We start from the raw sequence: 23,165 nt of genomic DNA, 5'->3' as shown, positions 1-23,165 counted from the left end.
TTTTTGTGGCTGAATGGTATTCCTTTGTATGGATTACCACATTTGTTTATCCATTCATCAGCTGATGAACATTTGGATTGTTTCCAAGCTTGGTCACTGTGAATAGTTCTACTCTAAACATTTGTGTACAGTTGTTATTTCAATACCTGTTTTTATTTCTTTGGGATTAAATACTAGGAGCAAAATTGATGGGTTGTTGCCTGGATGGCATCACCGACTCGATGGACATGAGTTTGAGTGAACTCCGGGAGTTGGTGATGGACAGGGAGGCCTGGCATGCTGTGATTCATGGGGTCACAAAGAGTCGGACACGACTGAGTGACTGAACTGAACTAAACTGAGGATAATTGTATGTTTAATATTTTAAGGAACTGCAACGTAAGAAGGATACCATTGTATTGACATTTACTTGGCATTTTTCCCATGGTTACACCAGAATCATGGGCTCAATGGAGGTACATCACAGGTAAAGTCCTGTTTTCATCACCTCCTATCAAGGGTCTATATCATCAACATGATTTATACTGCTAACGTTGCCCTTAATCATCTCACTGAAATGTTTGTCAGTTGCTTCATTGTGATGTTTCTTTCCCTACTATCCACAATGCACTTTTTGGAAAAAAAAAGTCTTTATACTTGGCCAATACTTAAGAAATAGGGAGCTAAGTTCCCCTTGGATAGGACAGCATAATTTTTCTGTTATTCTTCTACATGGGTGATTTCTCCTCTACCTCATGTACTAATTTATTCAATCATTTATATCTGTATGAAATCATGCATTTTATTTTATACTTTGGATTATAATATAATACTGCTAATTATAATATATATATTCTATATTTATATATATAATTATTATTATAATCTAATACTGGGAGATTTTTATTTGCCTCCTAAGTCCCTTTGATATATATCCACATCAAAGTTTGTGATTTTATGTATGTTTGAGCACTTCCTTATATTCTAAGATTAAAGGATGCTCCAAGATTATTTTTCACCATTCTTCCCTATTCCTACAATAGCCATTTTTCCAAAGATCCTTGGCTCCTTTTACTGGATAGTGGCTTTAGAAGCAAATTTGCATTCATTGTTACTACAGTGTCATTCCTTTTAGGGCCTCACAAAAGATGCAGCAAATGTCTAAGTCCATATATCCCAAACTACAGCATCATAAAAAGGAATTTCACCATACTAAAATCTCCTATGCTTCAGCTATTCATCATCCCCCTGAATCCCTGAGAATCACCCATACTTTCACTGTCTCCATAGTTTTGCATTTTCTAGCATGTCATATATGGGGAATCATATAGTATGTAGACTTTTCAGATTGGCCTATTTCATGTAGCAAGATATTAAGGATTTTCTATATCTATTCATGACCTGATAGATTACATCCATTTATTGTTGTATAGTATTCCATTATAAGGATGTATCACAGTTTGTCCACTCACATATTTAAGGAAGTATTGGTTATCTCTAGTTTTTTATAATTAGGAATAAGGTGCCATAAACATTCAAATTCAGGTTTTGTATGGACAGAATTTTTAACTCAATTTTGTAAATACCTAGGAGTACTAGTACTTTATCATATGGCAATAGGATCTTTAGCTTTTTAAGGCACTACAAAGCTGTCTTCCAAATGTATGTCCTTATTTAGAATTATATTAATCAGGCTAGAGATTTCAATATATTATTATTTGGTTGGCTGCCCCATTTAACTTCTTTGCTTAAAAGCTTCATTTCCTAGAAGCTGTCGGAGTATAAAAATAATAGTCTTGTTACCTTGATTTATAGATACTGAATAGAATCTTGTCACCATCCTCCTCTACTGTTGTGTCACCTAAAAACTTGGTGAAGCTGAAACATGGGGTTCATTTCTTCCCTAGAATACATAGATGGATTTACCAGGTAGATAAGACCGTGACTATGAAGTTTGTATAAATGCTTGGAATCTGTCCAGAGTCCCCATCACTTGGGAAGAGTGAAATGTTTATTTATCAAAAGTTCTCTAACAATGAGAAGGAAAGGAAATGAACAAAAGTCATCCTGCAGATATGCTGCATTATTGCCACCCTTTCTTTATGAGTTTATGTGGATCTGAGATGAAGTATTTTGACTCTGCCTCCTCCATATTCAAGGATATTTTAGTATAGTTGTCATATTTATGTGTTTGTGCTACCCTATGTTCAAGAATACTGGACTTGAAGTAGTTTCCTGATTTACCTTGGGTTTCCATTCTTTAAATATAGTCAACTGTACTTTAATGCACAGATGTTCTAGGCTATATGTCAAGACAGAGGATCTTCCTATGCCTGATCATCCATCAAGTTGACCAGTGGTGGGTTGACATCACTGACACTATCCACATAGTTAATGTCAAGCCCAATAATCCCATCTTTGTACCTTATTGTCTTTTCACATCTGCTTTCCAAACCACAAGAATCTATTCCTAAAGTGTGAAGAAAACACTAAAAATGTGTTGCTACATAAATTTCTCTCTTAATTTCTCTAAGAGCAAAAGTTTACATTGACTGACAGATATTTAAGCATAAATTGATTTTAAATAAATTGGAATTTAAAGCACCGTTACATGTACTATATATTCCACAAAACAAATAAGACTCCTCCATAACATATATGCTAACATATGCATATGTAATTGCATGGAATAACCACCAAACATGGATAACTTTTTTTCTGGTGAAAAAAGTAACAGAGGTGGGTGGAGACAGACTATCACATTTCCTTCTCAAGCTTCTAAAATGTTGGAATCTTGTCAATAATACTGAATTTATATAATAGTCCCTAAAGGAAAAATAAATGTAGGCTTCCTTTATTGCCTTTTATCTTGTAGAATATTGATAATATTTCCCTTTACTCAATGTTAGCATCTCCCCAGATGGCGCCGTGGAAGAATCTGCTTGCCAATGCAGGAAATACAGAAAAGACATTGTTCGATTCCTGGGTCAGGATGATGCTCTGGAGTAGGAAATGGCAACCCCCTCCAGTATTTTGCCTGGAAAACTTCAAGGACAGAGGAACCTGGTGGGCTACAGGCCATGAGGCCATAAAGAGTCAGACATGCCTGAACAACTGCACATACACACTACTCAATGCTAAACCAAGATCATTGCTCAAATAATCAGAAATTTTTGATACTTTATAATGTTTCTAACCTTCACTGAAACCCAACAAAACCAGCAGTTAAGGCTGTTTCACCATGGACATAGGTGGTGAACAGCAGTGACTAGGTCATCTCCCTCTGCGGTTATCCCCTGTCCACCCACCCAAGTCATCTGGAACTAGACATGACAACTTCGTTTTGGAATAATGTTTTTCTTTTTTAAAACAGTAAGCAAGGAGATGTTTTAAAACTGTGCTTAACTTCCACCATCAGAACTTTTATCATTGTCCCCACAGGTCTCTTTCTGACCTGCACAAAAGGAACACTTTCCAGGTGAACTCTCAATTCAGAGAGACTCAGAATAAAGTGGTCCCGAAGGAACAGAGCTTGAGAGTCTCCTATCCCAGAGGCCAGTTTCTACACTAAATATATGTCTCACAGTCTCCCATGAATGCTGATCACAACAGAAAGCAGATTCTGTTTTGACAAAGTAATGATTTTATTTCAGATTCTAGTCAAGAATATAAACAATGCTTTATTCTTGGGAGAAAAAGTGATCAAATATGGTGTCTCTCTGGTAAGAATATAGTCTATATGCTCTGTAAATATCTTAATTTCTCCCTTAGTTCCCTTCCTCTATCACATTTAAGAGAATGCTTCAGTATCATATTTCCATACGTACTAATTAGGATGGTTTGGAATTGCTGCATACCTTCCAATCATAGCATGGATTTCTTCTCCCAGTTACATGCTGGGACTTCTGGACTCCCTTCAGCATCAAAAGGAGTACAGCCTTCAGTTCAGTTCAATTCAGTTCAGTTGCCTTGCTGCTGCTGCTAAGTTGCTTCCGTGGGGACCTACTCTGTGCAACCCCATAGACGGCAGCCCACCAGGCTCCCCCATCCCTGGGATTCTCCAGGCAAGAACAGTGGAGTGGGTTGTCATTTCCTTCTCCAATGCGTGAAAGTGAAAAGTGAAAGTGAGGTCGCCCAGTCGTGTCTGACTCTTAGCGACCCTATGGACTGCAGCTCACCAGGCTCCTCCATCCATGGGATTTTCCAGGCAAGAGTACTGGAGTGGGGTGCCATTGCCTTCTCCGTTGCCTTTCAGCTCCCTAAATGTCCTTTTTGAGGATGTATTCAAGTCCTCACAGAGCCACAATCATTGGTGTCTACAGTTTCCCTGAATTAAGGGAAACTGTGTTCTAGACACAGATATGTAACTGTAATTAACTGAAAGTTCTGAATATTGAGAAAAGTGATTGCTATTAATTTAGTTCAGGAAGGAAAATGACCAACAAAGAGAAATCTCTTAAAGCTTGTAACAGTCAATCGTTACCATGTAAACAGAATTCTTCTCTTGAAACTGAACAGAAAGATACACAGAATGACAGCACAAATGAAGGACTGCATCAGAGAGCACTGGGATTGACTCCAGTCACGCCGTTTCTCAGCTCTGAGACCCTCACAGGCTACACTGATGGTCACACTCAGAATAAGATGTCTTTCATGGGCTTATTGTGAAGATAACTTTAAATAATGTGGGTGAAAATTTCTAGCACGGGGAGCTAGTCAGAGAGAGAGACAGGGAGATACAAAGAAACAGAGAGACGTAATTTCTGTGTGACCCTAAAAATAGCAGCTTAAAAAAAATGAGAATTGTCTCCTTTTCTATTTTTAATTATCTTAACTTTTTATTCTTTTTTGTGAGTCCTGCTTTAACTCATTTGATTTTACAACTGTACTCTTAAAATCTTTAGATTTACTTCTCCATGTAGTATTTACTTGAAAATTAAATACAGTAGCTCAGCTTGTAAAGAATCCACCTGCAATGTGGGAGACCTGGGTTCAATCCCTGGGTTGGGAAGATCCCCTGGTGAAGGGAAAGGCTACCCACTCTGGTATTCTGGCCTGGAGAATTCCATGGACTGGAATGGCCCATGGGGTCACAAAGAGTCATACATGACTGAGAAACTTTCACTTTCATTTTTCATAATCAATTTAGCAGTGATATTTTATCTTTTGTAATTCAACTAAAATAATATTAACAACATTTACAGCAATTAGGTGAGAAAGTAGGCATAACCTTTTACTTCTTTTTCTTCTAATGACTGCAATCCACTTTTCTTTCACTGAAGTGCTCAAAAGTTATTGCAGTTCACAGTAAGAAAGTATTCAACAAATTCCTGTTTACCCTATCATAAAAAATTAAAAATCCCTTCTACATATAGTGTTTTCTAATTCTGTTCTTATTTTCATCCCTAGAATGTGATAACTGTGTGGATTTAAACAACAAAAATATAATCAATAACAACTTCAATTACAGAAAACAGGGAGAGTAAACCAAGACTAAAGGAAAGCAAACCCAGAAGCAATGAGTGCCAAGAGCAGTAATGCAACTTCATACAGTTTGGGAAACACGCATCTTCTTATCTCAATTACAGGCTATATGGCTTTGAATTTCATGAACAGAATACATTTGTTCCAGATGCTTGTGATTTACTCCTTATGCCTGTAACATGTATTCTTCCACACTATCCTTGATTAGCTTATCTGCTCTTACACATAGTTAACTATGTTTCTTGGTAAAAATATTTTGTCATTTTATCAAAACTAGTATTAATATCTCTTTTTTACTGGATCCATTCATTTAAATTACTATTAATCTTCAATAATGTGTTAAATATTGTTTGAGTTTTTCAAATTTATGTATAATAAATATATTTTATCAGACAGCTTCAAAGATATTAATAAAATGTCACTTTTTGTATTATTTTTTAGATTCCACATGAGTGATGTCCAACAGTACTGGTCTTTCTCTGGCATTTCACTTACTTTATAAGTCCATCCATGTTGCTGTAGATGGCAGAATTTAAGTCATTTAATGTAAGTCAACTATACTTCAATTAACAAATACAAATGCCATTTTTCTGAAACCACTATTTAACTCAGGTCTGCTGTATTGAATAGATCATAATTCTTGATTCAGAGTATATTCTCCTAATTTTTCCATGTCCATTTTGAGTTTGTTTGCTTGTTTACATAATAGTAAAACTATACTTATAAGACATTGCCCAGTCCAAGATCTAAACAGATGATAATAATGGACAACTGCTTATGTGTTCATCCTCACGCAGAATCTTGGCTTCCCACAATTGAGGTTACATTTTGGGACATAGTTTTATTACTTATACAAGTTCCTGAAAAATATACTATTATTTTTGTAGTGCTCTTCATCTTATAAAATTTATGCCGAGAGGATCTATTTGAGGCTTTTTATTTCTTTATTACTATATTTTACTAACACACATTCATGTCATTTTATATAGTTGTACTTTGTTAAGATTCTATCACTATGTTTATAGGCATTGCGTACATTTTCCTTGTATACAGATACAAGAGTTTACATTGAGCATACAAATGGGAGTGAAATTGCTGCACCATAGAATATATGTATATTGATCATTAAAAGAGAAAGCCAATTGCTTTTTACAGTGATTATGTACGTACACGCTTCCATTAGTAGCGCATAAAAAACACACTTGATGCACAGACTGTTTATTTATAAAATCTATTTTTACATTTTTTCTTCAGATAAATTTAGAAGACACTGAACTGAATGGAAGAAGTAAACCAGTCTGTGGTGTCTGAATTTATTTTTCTTGGGCTGTGTGACTCATGGGACCTCCAGGCCTTCCTCCTAGTGGTATTTTCTTCACTTTACTTGATCACCATTTTAGGCAGTGTCTTCACTGTGCTCCTAGTTATTGCTGACCTTCACCTCCACTGCCCTATGTACTTCCTGTTAGCAAATCTGTCATTCTCTGACTTATGCTTTTCCTCAGTAGCCACCCCTAAACTGATCACAGACTTTCTGAAGGAAAATAAGACCATCTCCTTCAGAGGCTGCATGTGTCAGATGTTTTTCGGACATTTTTTTGGAGGGGGTGAGATGGTGCTCCTAGTGATGATGGCCTATGACCGCTATGTGGCCATCTGCAAGCCACTCCGTTACTCCAGCATCATGAATACAAAAATGTGCATTCGACTAGTGATGACATCATGGATCATTGGCTTTGTGCATTCAATAAGCCAACTAGCTATAATTACACAACTGCCCTTCTGTGGACCCAGAAAATTGGATAGCTTTTTCTGTGATATTCCATTGGTGATCAAGTTAGTCTGCATGGACACTTATATTCTAGAAGTGCTGACAGATGCTGACAGTGGGGTACTTGCAACTGTTTGCTTCATTCTGTTGCTCATCTCTTACTCTTATATTCTCCTTACTGTCTGCCACCAGTCAAAGGGTGGGGCCTCCAAGGCGCTCTCCACCTGCACTGCCCACATCACAGTGGTCGTGTTATTCTTTGGGCCTTGCATCTTCATCTACCTATGTCCACTCAGCATCACTTGGGTGGACAAGTTCCTGGCTGTATTTTATGCGATCATCACACCACTACTAAATCCAGTCATTTATACTTTAAGAAACAAAGAGATTAGAAATGCCATTAAGCGGCTATGATGACTTAGATTTCTTTTGGTATTTCATCATTTCAAATTATCAGAATGTCTACTGTGAGTGCACTAAATTGGCCACACCTACCCTGTTACTTAAGACTGGGAAGAGTTCCCCGATTCACATATTGAAATCATGTGTATCTCTTGATGAAAACTGTGTGTCAATTCTTTAGGATTCTAGAATTGCTAAAATGAGTTCCTGTTTGGGAAATTTGGCCAGTCTTTTGAAGTATGATTTTGATTGTTCTCAAGAATGACTTGAAATTAGTAAGAATGTTAATACTTTATATCACTACTGTTACTATTATTTCAACACTGACCACCATATCAGGGAATTTTCTATTATCCTATGCATTTCTTTTAGCAGAATATTTCACATAGACCTTCTCTAAAGTTTTCTTTAATAAGCTACTGCATCATATTGCTCTCTTTACTTTTACAAAACAATAGTCACCAATTAGTTAACATTCTAATTACCTTCCATAGACATATCTATAAAAGTAATCATTAAGCATTCTTAATCATATTCAAAAAGTTGAATCATAATCATAATCTGTATAGAGCTTTGTTTCTTCAACATCATGTTTTATTTGTGAAACACTGTAATTGTCTTTAAATGATGTATATGAGATACAAAGATGGTATATTAACAACCTTTAGAGATTTTGCTTTTTTCCTTCCAATTCATAAATAGATTAGGCAGTTCATCATATAGGTAGGTAAAAAAATTTAGTTTTGTAATAAACTATCCATTTAATTCATTTCAGTGTTCAAATAGTCTGTAAAAACAGGATTATATACAAAGTTTGCAAGTTACTCATTACTACATATAACAAAACAAAACTTTTCTTCAGAAATCTTCCTCAAAAAAATCATACAAGTTTGCATCCATTTATCTGAACCCATGGATCTAGTTATATCTCAAATTTATATCTCAAATTAGTGACATGTATGCTAGTCACTCAGTCGTGTCCAACTCTGTGACTCCATGGGCTGCAGCCTGCCAGGCTCCTCTCTCCATGGAATTCTCCAGGAAAGAATACTGGAGTGGGCTGCCATTCCTTTCTTCAGGGCATCTTCCTGACCCAGGGATTAAATCCAGGTTTCTCACATTCCAGACAGATTCTTTATCATCTGAGGCTCCAGGGAAGCAAAAGATGACATGGTTCTGTGTATTTTGTAACATTCCCAATAGAAAATCTCAGGAATAAACCCTTATATAAAAGAATTGCTATTTTCATATGCGTATGTATTTTGACTTTTTGTTCTTTTAATCTCTCTTTACTCAGTTTGGATAGTATCTATTGACTTGTCTTTGAAGCCACACAGCCTTTCTTCTGCTGTGTCCAGTCTGTTTTTAAATCAAACCCCCTTAAATTCATAATTGCACATATTTAATTTTATTTCAAAACATCCCTTGGTTCTTTCTTAGACTGTTTCTCTGCGAAAATGTTTTCAGGTTTTCAACTTCTTAATGTCGCTTTAGATTACACGAGTTATACTCTTTGCTAATGTCAACAACTGAGCCATCCATAGTCTACTTCTATTATTTTCCTCTTAATTATCAGTTGCATATCCCTGCTACTTATATATCATATTTTTTTATATTTTGAATACTGTGTATAAAAGAATATTTAGCTCTGGCATGATATGTGTGTGTGTTAGTCACCCAATCATGTCTGACCCTTTGCGATCCCAAGGACTGAAGCCCACCAGGTTCCTCTGTCCACAAAATTCTCCACAAAAGGATACTGGAGTGGGTTGCCATTTCCTTCTTCACAGGATCTTCTTGATCCAGGGATCGAACCCAGGTTTCCTGCATTGCAGGCGGAATCTTTTCCATCTGAGTCACTATTCCTCCGCAAATTATCTACTCTCCCTTCTGTGAGGCATAAAAGAACAAGGTGTGATCACTTCAGTCCAATCAAGGACTAAAGCCTGTTTGAATCTGGATTGTACATTTTATAAGACTTAGTACACCTCAGGTTTGTTCCTGTTCCTTGGATAGATCCCTTCCAAGTTTGAATGATGATTCTACTAGATCTTTTTCTCCTCAGTCTGAAAGAATTCAGGTGATTCAGTTTTGCCCTTCAGAACTTTTATGCTTAGAACTTTAGTCTTCTTCTTTCTCTTGCTATTTTCAAAAAGTATGGAAAATTACCCAAAGAGAAATCTGGCTTTACTTAAGGTACCTGACAAGAATCCATTCAAAACACAAATAAAAGCAATGAAATAATTGTGAACAGGAAAAATATAAAATGTAGAACTGATTGATAATCTTAAATGAATCTTGGATCACAGTACTCAAACATAGGGTCCTTTCATAGGTTTGCAGGAAATTTGGTTCAGTCTTCTAGTTATCAAACTATAAATTAAATTAGTTTTGTTATTTATACAGGTTATACACAATAACATATAACTGAGACCCATGTTTTGACACAAAAGAGTTATATAAGATGAGTTATTAGAGAAAAATAGTCAGCAAATGATTTGGACAGAATGGCTGTTAGCTAATGATAATACCAGCCAGGCTATGGTCAGACCAACATGTTCCAATGTTGGAGGAATATTCATTGATGGATTAAGTCATAATTTCAGAAAATTGTAAAATAACAACGGATTCATAAATTTCCCTGTCCAAAGCCAACTGTAGATGACTTGAGTCCGAAATTGAGACAAGCTAGGGTGAGATTAGTAGCCAGAGGCCAAGCTCATGAAATATATTATGAGGCTCTCCCAAATGCTTTTCTTCTGCCATCTGTCAATCTCTCTTTATTATGCTACCTTATCCATCTCCTGTCCACTCCACTGCTATTACCCTGTTTTGTTTCTGCAGGTTGTAAATCCTCCCTCACACATTTTTTTGTCTTTCAGAAAAAATATGATTTTTTCACATCCTAGCTTTAAATCAAAGGAGAGTTAGATATTTCACAACTCCCTCAAACTTTTGACAATATTAGTTATAAGTTAATTCAATTAATTGAAATAAACTGATTAATTGAATCCAAGAAATGTGATGTATAAGGCCATACACTCGGGAGATTCGAAGTGTATAACTGACACTTTTTCAAAAATTTCTACCAAGCAATTCCTGGGATTAATCTGGCTATCAAACAACTTGCTACCTAAAGAGTTCAATGTAACCTCATAATAAATAGTCTAGGCTGAATACTATAAAATGGTGACTTTAGAAAAAAAATCTCCAAATTTTATATATTTATTTAAGCATTTTTATTACATGAAGTTGTTTGAGGAAATTGGGCTTCCATGAGTTACTTAGGAGATCTTCCTCCAAATCAGAATCTGACTACACAGTCACCTCATAGCCATCTTCATGTCCTTGTTTCTCAGTGTATAAATGGCAGGATTCAGGATGGGTGTAACCAAGAAGTCTAAAATGGCAAGAAACTTATCCACTGGGACCGTGGGAAAAGGCCACATGTAAACAAAGATGCATGGTCCAAAGAACAAAACCACCACAGTGATGTGTGCTGACAGAGTAGAGAAGGCCTTGCGCAAACCACCTGAAGAGCGTTTCCATACGGTGACCAGAATGAAAACACAGGAGATGATCAACAAGAAGAAATTACCCATGGATATGAACCCACTGTTGGCAGTGACCATGAATTCCATTTTGTAGGAATCTATGCAAGCAAGCTTGATAAACCAAGGAAGGTCACAGTAAAAGCTGTCGATTTCACTAGGACGACAGAAAGGCAAATGGATCACAAAAGCTAACTGGACCACTGAGTGAATGAGGCCAATAGCCCAAGCACCGCACGGAAGCAAAAGGCACACCCGTGGGCTCATGATGGTCAGGTAGTGCAGGGGCTGACATATGGCCACATGTCGGTCTAAGGCCGTGGCAGTGAGCAGCACCATCTCAGATCCACCCAGGGTGTGAAGAACAAATATCTGGGTGACACACCCCTGGAAGGATATGGTTTTGTGCCCAAAGTTCAGGTCAGAAATCATCTTAGGAACTGTTATGGCAGAAAAACACAAATCAATAAATGAGAGGTTGGCTAAAAGGAAGTACATGGGGGAATGTAGATGAGGGTCAAAGGTCACTGTTAGCACAACAAGAAAGTTCCCTAGAACAATTATTACATAAAACACTGTAGAGAAGGCAAGGAGGAAATGCTGCACTGGTCTAGAGGTAGAAAGTCCCAGGAAAACAAGTTCAGACACAGAAGTGTCATTTGCTTTACACATTGGCTTGGTCTGGCGATACCTAAAGACTAGAAACAAAACATAACCAAAACATTTAAGAAACATTTTTATTTAAAGAAACAGATTTAAACTTTTATCAAATATGGTTTTAAATCAGAAATCTTCACTAACAGCCATTAATATATTCTGAAAATATAATGCATTAATTTATTTCTTCAACTAACTCAGCTAATGAGTGTAACCGATATTCCTAATGAGTATCCACTATATTCCAAGTTCAATGTCAGGTTCTGAGGTGAAACAGTAATTCTGACTTTGAGAGTAAATGGACTAGATCTAGATGGGTAGCTACAGGTAGATACATAGATTTAATGAATTTAAATACAGATACATCTCTGACAACTGATTTCTGGGAAAAGAACAGAGGGCTGTGAGAACAATATGACACATCACCATCATACTTACTCAGGCTCTGCTAAATATGAGTTATTTTCGAAGAGTAAATACAGTAGTCCAGACTTTGGAATGCCGTGTGTAAAGACCCTGAGACACGAAGGCCAGTGAGGAAGGAAGGTGAATGATTGAGCTCAGGAGGAGAGACAGGCCAGACAGGATGGAATCTTGTATCCATGATATGAACTTTGTTTTTTATCCTAAGAGTAGTAGAAAATCTGGGGGATATTCAGTTGTATCTGATAATTTTCTGCTTTCAAACAGTTACAAAAGCTTCAATGTAAAGAATGGAAGGAGAAGGTAAACTTAGAGTGACTTCAAGAGACTATTGAATAATCATTTTCATCCGTAGACAAGTTGAATTATTCAACCAATAGTGTTGGCACAACAGATAAAGCTTGGAAACATGTAGATTATTGCCTCATCATAAACTCAAAAAGTTTCAAAAGGATATTTAAACATCAAAAAAGGGTAACAAACCAAGAGAAATAAAAATAATATTTAAGCAAACATTTAAGGTGGAAAATTCATCTAAGAATATCTCTTATTAACAAATGAGGGAGGAAAAATAGTTGGCACTATCCAAAATATTCAGTCTTGTTATACTTAGGTATAGGTGGATATACAAATTTTTGTATAAATATCTAAATATAGATATCTTATATGGATATATAAACACTATAAAATAAAAAACACACTCTGAAAAATAAGTTATAAAATATCAGACAGATGACTAACATTTCTATTATGGAATCAGTTCCTCCAGAAAGATAAAGAAAGGAAATGTGATATACAAATTTTAAAATGAGAAAAACATATAAGACAACCAACTCACAATAAGTCCCAATAGTTGATTGTCATATGAAAGTAAATTCTCACTAGTAATCAAAGAAATGTAGAGAAGATTGCTCTGGGTGCTATTCTGTACTAACAAATTTCAGAGGTTCAAAAAATTGATGACATCATGGAGGAAGCTGTGAGGAGAAAGTCATACTCATACACTGATAAAAAGAATGAAAACTGATGCAGTTTCTTTAGAAGGCACATTAGAAATAGATACCTAAACTTCAAAATTTTCCTTACATATGACTAAGAATCTCAATCAAGAAAAAATAACACATACACATTACTATATATAAAATAGATAAACAGCAAGGAACTATTCTATAGCAAAGGCAACTATGTTTAATATCTTGTAGCTGCTTATTTAACTTATATGCAGAGTACATCATGAGGAATGCTGGGTTGGAAGAAGCACAAGCTGGAATCAAGATTGCCGGGAGAAATATCAATAACCTCAGATATGCAGATGACACCACCCTTATGGCAGAAAGTGAAGAGGAACTAAAAAGCCTCTTGATGAAAGGGAAAGAGGAGAGTGAAAAAGTTGGCTTAGAGCTCAACATTCAGAAAAGTAAAATCATGGCATCTGGTCCCATCACTTCATGGCAAATACATGGGGAGACAGTGGAAACAGTGTCAGATTTTATTTTTGGGGGCTCCAAAATCACTGCAGATGCTGACTGCAGCCATGAAATTAAAAGACGCTTACTCCTTGGAAGGAAAGTTATGACCAATCTAGATAGCATATTAAAAAGCAGAGATATTACTTTGCCAACCAAGGTCCGTCTAGTCAAGGCTATGGTTTTTCCCGTGGTCATGTATGGATGTGAGAGTTGGACTGTGAAGAAAGCTGAACGCCGAAAAATTGATGCTTTTGAGTTGTGGTGTTAGAGAAGACTCTTGAGAGTCCCTTGGACTGCAAGGAATCCAACCAGTCCATTCTAAAGGAGATCAATCCTGGGTTTTCATTGGAAGGACTGATGCTAAAGCTGAAACTCCAATACTCTGGCCATCTCATGTGAAGAGTTGACTTACTAGAAAAGACTCTGATGCTGGGAGGGATTGGGGGCAGGAAGAGAAGGGGACAACAGAGAATGAGATGGCTGGATGTCATCACCGACTCGATGGACATGAGTTTGAGTGAACTCTGGGAGTTGGTGATGGACAGGGAGGCCTGGCCTGCTGTGATTCATGAGGTTGCAAAGAGTCAGACACAACTGAGCAACTGAACTGAACTGAATAATTTTTAAAGCAAAAAAATCTGGAAAAGAGAATATATAAATATATATATATATAGATATGTGCTTCCCTTGTGGCTCAACTGGTAAAGAATCTTCCTGCAACGCAGGAGACCCTGGTTTGATCACTGGGTTGGGAGGATCCCCTGGAGAAGGGAAAGGCTACCCACTCCAGTATTCTGTCCTGGAGAATTCCATGGACTATATAGTCCATGGGATCGCGAAGAGTCGGACACGACGGAGTGACTTTCACTTACTTACTTATATATAGATATATACAAACATATATGAATGAATCACGTTGCTGTATACCTAAAACTAACACAACATTGTAAATTAACTATACCTCAATAAAACAAGAAAATTTGCCTAGTGTATTGAAACTAGATAAGCTAAAACAAACTACAAGGGGCACTGATGATAAAAAAAATTACAGAAAGAAAAATAATGTAATTAGCAGCAGAGAATATTTATAGTTAAATGAATATGAATTAAATATTCATAGTTCTTCCATCTGAAGAAAAGCATTATTACTCATATACAGAACAAAGTTCAATCAATGAACATATGAATAACAGACATTTTAATAAATGAGATATTTACAAGAAGGATATATAGAAAACCCACTTTCCTACAAAGTCTAGGGAAAAATAGAAAAATGTTTATCTTTAGTTCTTATCAGTAAGTTGTTCATCTCCAGGCTTATATGCATTTATTAGTTTGAGTCATAAGAAACTGTTCCATCAGTTAGTTCATATTTGGTCAAATATCAATTTTATAGAATTCAATCTAATATATAAGCTATTTATTCATACATGATCTTCTAAACAACTTTAAGCAAACCAAATCACTGATGCTTGTTCCACATCTGAATTGAATACCAGGAGTCCCCCACTTGCACTGCTAAACTTTCCTCCAGGCCCCACACCACTAACAACCATGCTGTCTCTTGTCACTCCTCCCTGGCACTCCACACCACGCCTGGGCTCACCCGTGGGCATAATCCTCACGGCCTCAGAGAGAAAGTAGCATAAGCCGGTTGGAGCCCCTTGAAACTATTATAGCCGAGAATAGACATGCAGGCAGCCGGGCCAGTCGGGAAGGACACTGTGAGGGTAATGGATGTGAAGTGGGCCTTGTAGCCAGAAGAGAACCCTGCAGGGGTGGTGCCAGAAGGCCCTGATACAGGGGCAGTGAGTGGAGGATTTTATAGCCAGTAACAGAAAAAGAATTGGCCAGAACAAGAGAGAACGAATGGAACAGTCAGCAGAGTTAACTGCGACGGGTGTGGCGTTTCAAAGGAGCTGTCATCAGGCTTCTGTCTAAGGCTTTGATCATGAAACGTGTAGATTTTAAAACATACATTGTCTGGTATACAAAGCAATGCACATTTACCTTGTTTCCAAATGTAAAAAATAAATTGTTTCAAAGACCAAAAGAAAGTTCAGTTTAAAAAAATACTGATAAATATTTGTATTAGTATTAGAAAAACTAGGTGATTATTTTTTTCCTGTTTTTCTCTTTTCTAAACATTAAAAATCCATTAATAATACACTCTTCATCTGTTATAGTTCAGTAAGAAAGGCAAAATATTGGCATTAGTCAAACAAAAGATTACATTTGATGCAGAGGTCAATATAGTAACTGGGCAAGGAGAGTAAGCTTGAAAAAGTGGAGATGTGCACAGGCACTGCAGCAGGAACAATGACAGCACGTACAAGTGACCCAGGAACATACTGACAGACGCCTAGCCTCAGTAGCAGAGTGATTAGGAGGCTCACAGTCATCTGTTCACCAACTGACAGGGAACAAAGAAAGAGAAAAAGAGACAGATGAAAATGAATTTCCAATATTATGAAGCTATAAAAATTAAATGAATAGTTCTATATATTTACAGATCTGGAAAGATTTTCAATTTAGGGGACACAAGAAAGTACATGAAAATAACACTATGCCTTCCATTTTGGAAAAAGTATTGAGGTTCTCAAAGCATTAAAATTACATCTTTTCATGTAACAATTTCACTTCTTATATATGCAAAGGAAATGGAATCAGTATCTTGAAGAGATATTGACACTCCCATGTTCATTGCAGCATTACTCACATTAACCAAATTATGGAAACAGACATAATTTCTGGTGATGAATGAACAGTTAAAGCAAATGTGATATACACACACAACACAACACACACACATACCAAAATATAATTCATTCTAAAAAAAAAAAATCCGGCCATTTGCAACAAGGTGATTAAAAGCGGAGAAAAGTGTAATAAGCCAGTCATAGAAAGCAAGACACTGCATTGTATCACATATGAGACATCTAAAAGAGTCCAATTCATGGAAGCAAAGAGTAAAATTGTGGTTTTCGGGGCCTAAGGGGAGGGTGAAATGGGGAGATGTTGGTCAAAAGAGGCAAAATTTCACATATCAAGGTGAATAAGTGCTGGAGACCTAATGCACAAGCAAGTTGTGTTTATACTTGAAATTTGCTGAAAGGTAAATCTGAAGTGTCTTCACACACAAAACAGTGGGAACTGTGCCAAGCTGTGGATACATTCATTAGCTTGATTGTGGTAGTTATTTGACAATTACTGGTAATCATTTGTCATATATAATATAGACATATAACAAAAATTATTTGATATACACAATGTATAATAGACCTATATCAAAACATCAAGTTGTACACCTTAAATACACAAAATATTTGTGACAATTATACCTCAATTTTTCTGAAAAAATAAAAATCTGTTATAGCCACTTGCATGAAAGTTTTTTGTTACTGCATAATAACATTGTAACCTATCTGAAAAAGCCTATATTAATCATCATTTGTTGGGGCTTGTGCAGTCCTAGAAAAAGAGCTTTGCAACCTTGGCAATTCAGGAACTAATCTAGTTAAATTTGATGTTACATGAAAATTGAGGTCCTGTTCTTATGAGTAATAATATTATCATCACCTATATCTGTGTATGTATATTCATAGCTGGCATTGATTCCTGCAAAAATTGTTACATGATGACCAGTACGATGTCTTAAATTGGTATAATGTTGATGTCAGTTTATTATATTTATTCAAGTACCTAGAAACCATCCAAATACTAAACTAAAGTGAGAACCTCTAACAGCAAAAAATTATTTTTATGAAAATACGTTTGTGCTTGGAAAAAAGTTCTAAGACTGCATATTAAATATTACCAATAGTGAATCCTAAAAAATAGGACTACATATGGCTTTTATTTCCTCTGGCCTATATTTCTGTATTATTTAAATGGTCTAAAACAACCTGATATTGGCTTTTGACTTAAAAATGAAATGTATTGATAAAACACAGAGTAAGAGGCTCAGATGAACATGCAACCCTTCAAATTCAGACTGTAGTGAAGGCAGTACCATTTTGTCAAATATTTAAAAATTAGTTTTACAAGTGAGTAAACAATTGCTTACTCATAAAAAAAAATCACAATAGCTCCTTAACAAAATATGTTCTCTATAAGAAATCAAAGACCAAGTTAAAACCTTCTATTTGTGACAGTCTACTGCTAGTTTCTTTTTTTCTTTTTAAACATGTTTCAGTGCTATTTTCTCAAATCATCCCACCCTCGCCTTCTCCCACAGAGTCCAACAGTCTGTTCTTCACATCTGTGTCTCTTTTACTGTCTCGCATATAGGGTCATCGTTACCATCTTTCTAAATATATGCGTCAATATACTGTATTGCTATTTTTCTGACTTACTTCGCTCTGTATAATAGGCTCCAGTTTCATCCACCTCATTAGAACTGTTTCAAATGCATTCTTTTTAATAGCTGAGTCAGAAACTGCTAGTTTCTTTAAAGCATATCTATCGTTTAGCTGACTGGTGCTAATCAGGAAGAAGAAGAAAGGAAAAGGAAAGAAAAGAGAGGAGACAGAAAAGACGAGGACGAGCAGAGGAGAGAGACAGGAGAGAACAGAAGCAAGCAGGATGCCGTGACAGCTGAGAGGGGAGCAGGAGCTGGAACAGCGTTCTAGGGACGGTTCCTGAGTCTTGTTTTGCCTGCTCACGGCTACAAACCCTCAGTGACTTCTGTCTTCACAACGTCTCAACAAGGCACATAAAGGGACTGTCGACAGTTCATTGTCCCAGCCCCTTATCTCACCTCTCTGCCTCACAAACCTGAACGACAAGGACACGTGTTCTTTCATTAATATCAAGGTTACCCGTATTTTTGTTCTGTACTATAGCTTTCCTTTTTCACGCAGCTGATTACTTTTTGTTCTAGAAATTCTGTCAATTGTTACTCAACAATGTCCCCCTCTCTCCTCCAGTCTTCCTGAGATATTCCTCCATTTTGCTATCACATCTTACTCCTGAGAGTCTCATATTCTTTTTCATGTTATAATTTACAATTGGCTAGTCGCTCTGTGGGCTTCTCGGGTAGCTCAGCTGGTAAAGAATCTGCCTGCAAGGCAGGGGACCTCTGCTCGATTCCTGGGCTGGGAAGTTCCCCTGGAGAAGGTATAGGCTACTCCCTCCAGTGTTCTTGCCTGGAGAATCCCCACGAACAGAGGAGCCTGGTGGGCTTCAGTCCATGGGGTCGCAAAGAGTCAGGAACAACCGAGTGACTAACCACAGTTGCTCTGTCTCCACTGCTAGGAGTATGAGCTTCTTAAGAGCAGGAACTATGTCTTAAACAGAAATCCTGACCAGATGAAGTTTTGTGGATTTAGGAGAGAAGGCAAGGGTTTGGATGGCTGTGGGTGTGCACATACATATGCCTCGAAAACTGACAATAATAGTTTCTCATTAAACACAATGATTTTTTTATATTATTCCCAAAGAAAACTCATGCTAGTAGAATTTTTTAAAAAGCAATTGTCATTCTAGAAATTTCCATGAGCAACATGTCAAAGATGATTCACATCAAAATCAATTCCCAAGGTCCTTTCTAGTACTTAGTGAAATATAATCCATGTCCAAAAATTTCCCTGTAAATTAAAATACAATTTAGGTGTATGAAGAGCTGCACACAGCCTGAAATGACAACTTGAATTTACCTTTGGAAAGATTGGCACTTGTGTTTTCAACAAGGTTCAGCAAATGCGTATTGAATTGAAAAACAGATAAGAAAGAGCTGGAGGCCAGGTACATGGGGAGAAGTTTTGTAATGTTGTAGTAGAGTTGCTGTATTCTGCTCATATAGGGGAAAGAGCTGGTGATTTTAACAGGTTATTCACTTAAATTATACTCTCTCCACTTACCTGACCTCCCCAAAAAACAAATCCCAAGAAACAATATTTTCACTATAATAGAATCTCTTAAAAACTGGTTCCCCCTTTGATCTCTGTGGTTAGTTCTCCTTACAGTTACTCCAGCTTTAACAACAGCATTGGATGACCCTTTGATGACTCAGTGACCTGAATTCCCAGGCTGTTAATTATGAGATCTCTACCTTGAATTCCCATAGCATTAAGAGAAGAAAAAATATTAGAAGTCTGATTGAAAAAGTAAATGGGAAACAAAGGAAGCTATGGTTAATAAATGATGACAACAGCATCTTCAAGGAAACTCAGCATCTCCTAACATTTGAATATCTATTAATAAATTAAATATCACTTAGACCAATACCAGTGAAAAAGGAATGCCTATTAAGACACTCATTAGTAAAAATTATTTACTATTCTATTGTAAGCATATTCCTGGACTATTCCTAGAAACCCTATACCTGCTTTTACCTCATTTATATAATTACCAAACACATTTTAGCACTTCCCTAGTGGCTCAGAGAGTAAAGCGTCTGCCTGCAATGCAGGAAACCCGGGTTAGATTCCTGGGTCGCAAGATCCCCTGGAGAAGGAAATATTAACCCACTCCAGTCCCCTTGCCTGGAAAACCCCATGCACGGAGAAGCCTGGTAGGCTACAGTCCATGGGGTTACAAAGAGTCGGACACGACTGAGCAACTTCACTTCACTTCCACTTCACTTCCAAACACATTTTAGCCATAATAATATCTAGGAAAATAGAAATTAAATATGTTGGCAAAGGTCAATATGCTAAAGTCAAAACTAATATTCAAATGAAATAATATTCTGAATCAGGAATTTAATCCCTATACCGATGCTGCCTCTTTTTTGGATCAATGCTATAACATATTAAAAAAAATGAGCTCATATGTCTATTAAGCTTTTTGTTTTTCTGAATATTATACCTATACTATCTCATTTATTATTTAAATGGTGAGATGGAAATACAATATTCTTCCCCATCAGATGAAGAAATAAAGTTGTAATTTACCAGTTAATAGTAGAAAAGGGACAGAATGTGTGTCTTAGCATTCAGCCCTGTGTATTCTTTATTCATGAACTAAATCTAGACATACTGAATGTATCTAACTCTATAACGCTGCTCAGAAAAGTAATGTATACACACAGAAGACCAAATATCACAATTCTTATATCATTTAACATTATTATAAGAGCTCCATTTCAACAGATTGTTTCAAAAAATTGATTTTTGTTAAACTGCTATTATTCTCATTTTACAAAAAATTAGACTAATTTCTACATAACATCTAGCCTAGAGAGAAATAAGCAAAAACTTTATGTTGGAACAATAGCATTCTCTTTTATATAAGTACATATTTCCCTATCATGATTTTTTAAAAATGAGCTTAAAAAAAGGTGGAAACTAAAATCCTAATTCATAATGGAAAATAATATTTACTCATTTATCTCTTTAGCGTTGCATTTTATATATGGAGAAGAAAATGGCAACCCACTCCAGTATTCTTGCCTGGAAAATCTCATGGACAGAGGAGCCTGACAGGCTATAGTTCTGGGGTCGCAAAGAGTCGGACATGACTGAGCAATTTCACTTCACTTCACTTTTATCTTATCAAGGTAAAATTAACATAAGGTAAAATCAATCATTTGAAAGCTACAAACTGATGGCATTTAGGCTTTCATTATATTGTGGAATCATCACTTCTACCTAGTAATGTTCACATACAAGATTTTGTTTTAATACTTGTTTTTAATTCTTTGGGATTATAAAATAGGAGCATAATTGATGAGTTTTATGGTAATTCTGTTTAACTTTGTGAGGAGCTGCAAAGTAGGAAGGGTATCACCCCACTGAAATGTATTTGGCATTTTCTCATGATTACACCAGAGTTATGGGTTCAGTGCAAGCATACCACAGGTGATCTGCCATTTTGACACCTCCCATCAAGTGTCTATATCATCACCATGATTTATATCTGTTGATGTTGACCTTGGTCACCTGACTGAAATGTTTCTCAGGTTGCCTCATTGTAGATTTACTTTCCTTACTCTCCACACTGCATTTTGAGGAAAGTCACTACACTCAGCCCATACTTAAGGAATGAGTAGCTATGTTCCCCTCGATTAGGGTAGTGTGCTTCATAATTTATCTCTAATTCTCCTGCATGGGTGGTTACTCTTCTACCCCATGTACTAATTAATTCAATCATTTACATCAGTATGAAATCATGGGTATTTATAATTTGGATTATAATCTGAAACTGCTCTTGGGAGTTTTATTTTCATTAGGCTCTTAAGCTTCTTTGATGTATACCTGCATCAAGTATTGTGAGTTTATTTATGTATGTTTCCGTTCCCTTCCGTTCAGTCGCTCAGTCGTGTCCGACTCTTTGCAGCCCCGTGGACTGTAGCCTACCAGGCTTCTCCGTTCATGGGATTCTCCAGGCAAGAATACTGGAGTGGGTTACCATTTCCCTCTCCAGGGGATCTTCCCGACCCAGGGATCGAACCTGGGTCTCCCGCATTGGAGGCAGACGCTTTAACCTCTGAGCCACAAGGGAAGCCCTTATGTATGTTTGATCATCCCCTTATTTTCTGGGACCAAAAGATGCTCCTGGCTTATCTGGCATCTTTATTTCCTATTCCTACAATAGCCATTTCTCTAAAGATCCCTGGTTCCTTTAACTGGATAACAGTATTAGAAACAAACACGAGCTCGTTGTTGTTAGGCTGTCATTCCATTCAGGCACCCACAGAAGACACAGCAAATGTCTTAGAAAATATATTCAAAGTTACAGTATCATAAAAAATAATTTCACTGTACTAAAATCTCCTGGGTGTAACTTATTCATTCATTTCCCTTAAGCCATGAACCCCTGACAACCACCTAACCACCACCTAACCACCTAACACTGTATCCATAGTTTTGCATTTCATACAGGTGGAATCACACAGCACATAGACTTTTCAGATTGGCTTCCTTTATGTAGCAATAGACACTTAAGGATCCTATATATCTTTTCATGACATAATAGATTATTTCTGTTTATTACCAAATAATATTCCATTGTACAAGTGTACCACACTTTACTTAACCATTAACAGACTGAAGGATGTCTTGGATGGCTCTAGTTTTTGCTAATTATGGATAAAGCTGCAACAATTGTTCAAATGCAGATTTTGTATAAACAGAATTTTTAACTCAGTTTGGTAAATGCCCAGCAGTACTATTACTTTATCATATGGCAATACTATCATTAGCTTTGTAAAGCTCTACCAAACTGTCTTCCAAATGTTTGTCTTTATTTAAAGTTGTTTTAATCAGGCTAGAGGTTTCTTTAGATTACTCTTTCATTGGTTGCCCCGTTTGGTTTCTTTAAAAGCCCCATGTCCTAGAAGTCACAGGAGTATAAGAATAACAATATTAACACCTTCATTAATTGAATAGAATGTCCACCTCCTCCACTTGTTGTGTCTCCTAACTCAGTGGAGCTGAAACACAAGATTCATTTACTCCCTAAAACATATAAATAGATACACTAGAT

At 36.5% G+C, this 23,165-nt stretch overlaps 1 protein-coding gene and 1 pseudogene across 1 annotated transcript; one reads left to right on the top strand and one right to left on the bottom strand.

The window, feature by feature from the left end:
• Positions 1–6,742: 6,742 nt before the first annotated feature.
• LOC148776681 (olfactory receptor 4K3-like) lies at positions 6,743–7,648 on the top strand. The gene has a single exon (XM_088840054.1). It carries the CDS (start codon positions 6,743–6,745, stop codon positions 7,646–7,648), a length of 906 nt encoding a protein of 301 aa, XP_088696180.1.
• A 3,272-nt stretch (positions 7,649–10,920) lies between these two features.
• On the bottom strand, positions 10,921–11,859 carry LOC129562789 (olfactory receptor 4F6-like; annotated as a pseudogene).
• Between the last annotated feature and the right edge of the window lie 11,306 nt (positions 11,860–23,165).

Source organism: Moschus berezovskii, chromosome 9 (genome assembly GCF_049115385.1).
Source record: "Moschus berezovskii isolate FMDL1 chromosome 9, NW_MosBer_1.0, whole genome shotgun sequence".
Taxonomy (NCBI): domain Eukaryota; kingdom Metazoa; phylum Chordata; class Mammalia; order Artiodactyla; family Moschidae; genus Moschus; species Moschus berezovskii.
This window is presented reverse-complemented; position numbering and strand designations above follow the sequence as displayed.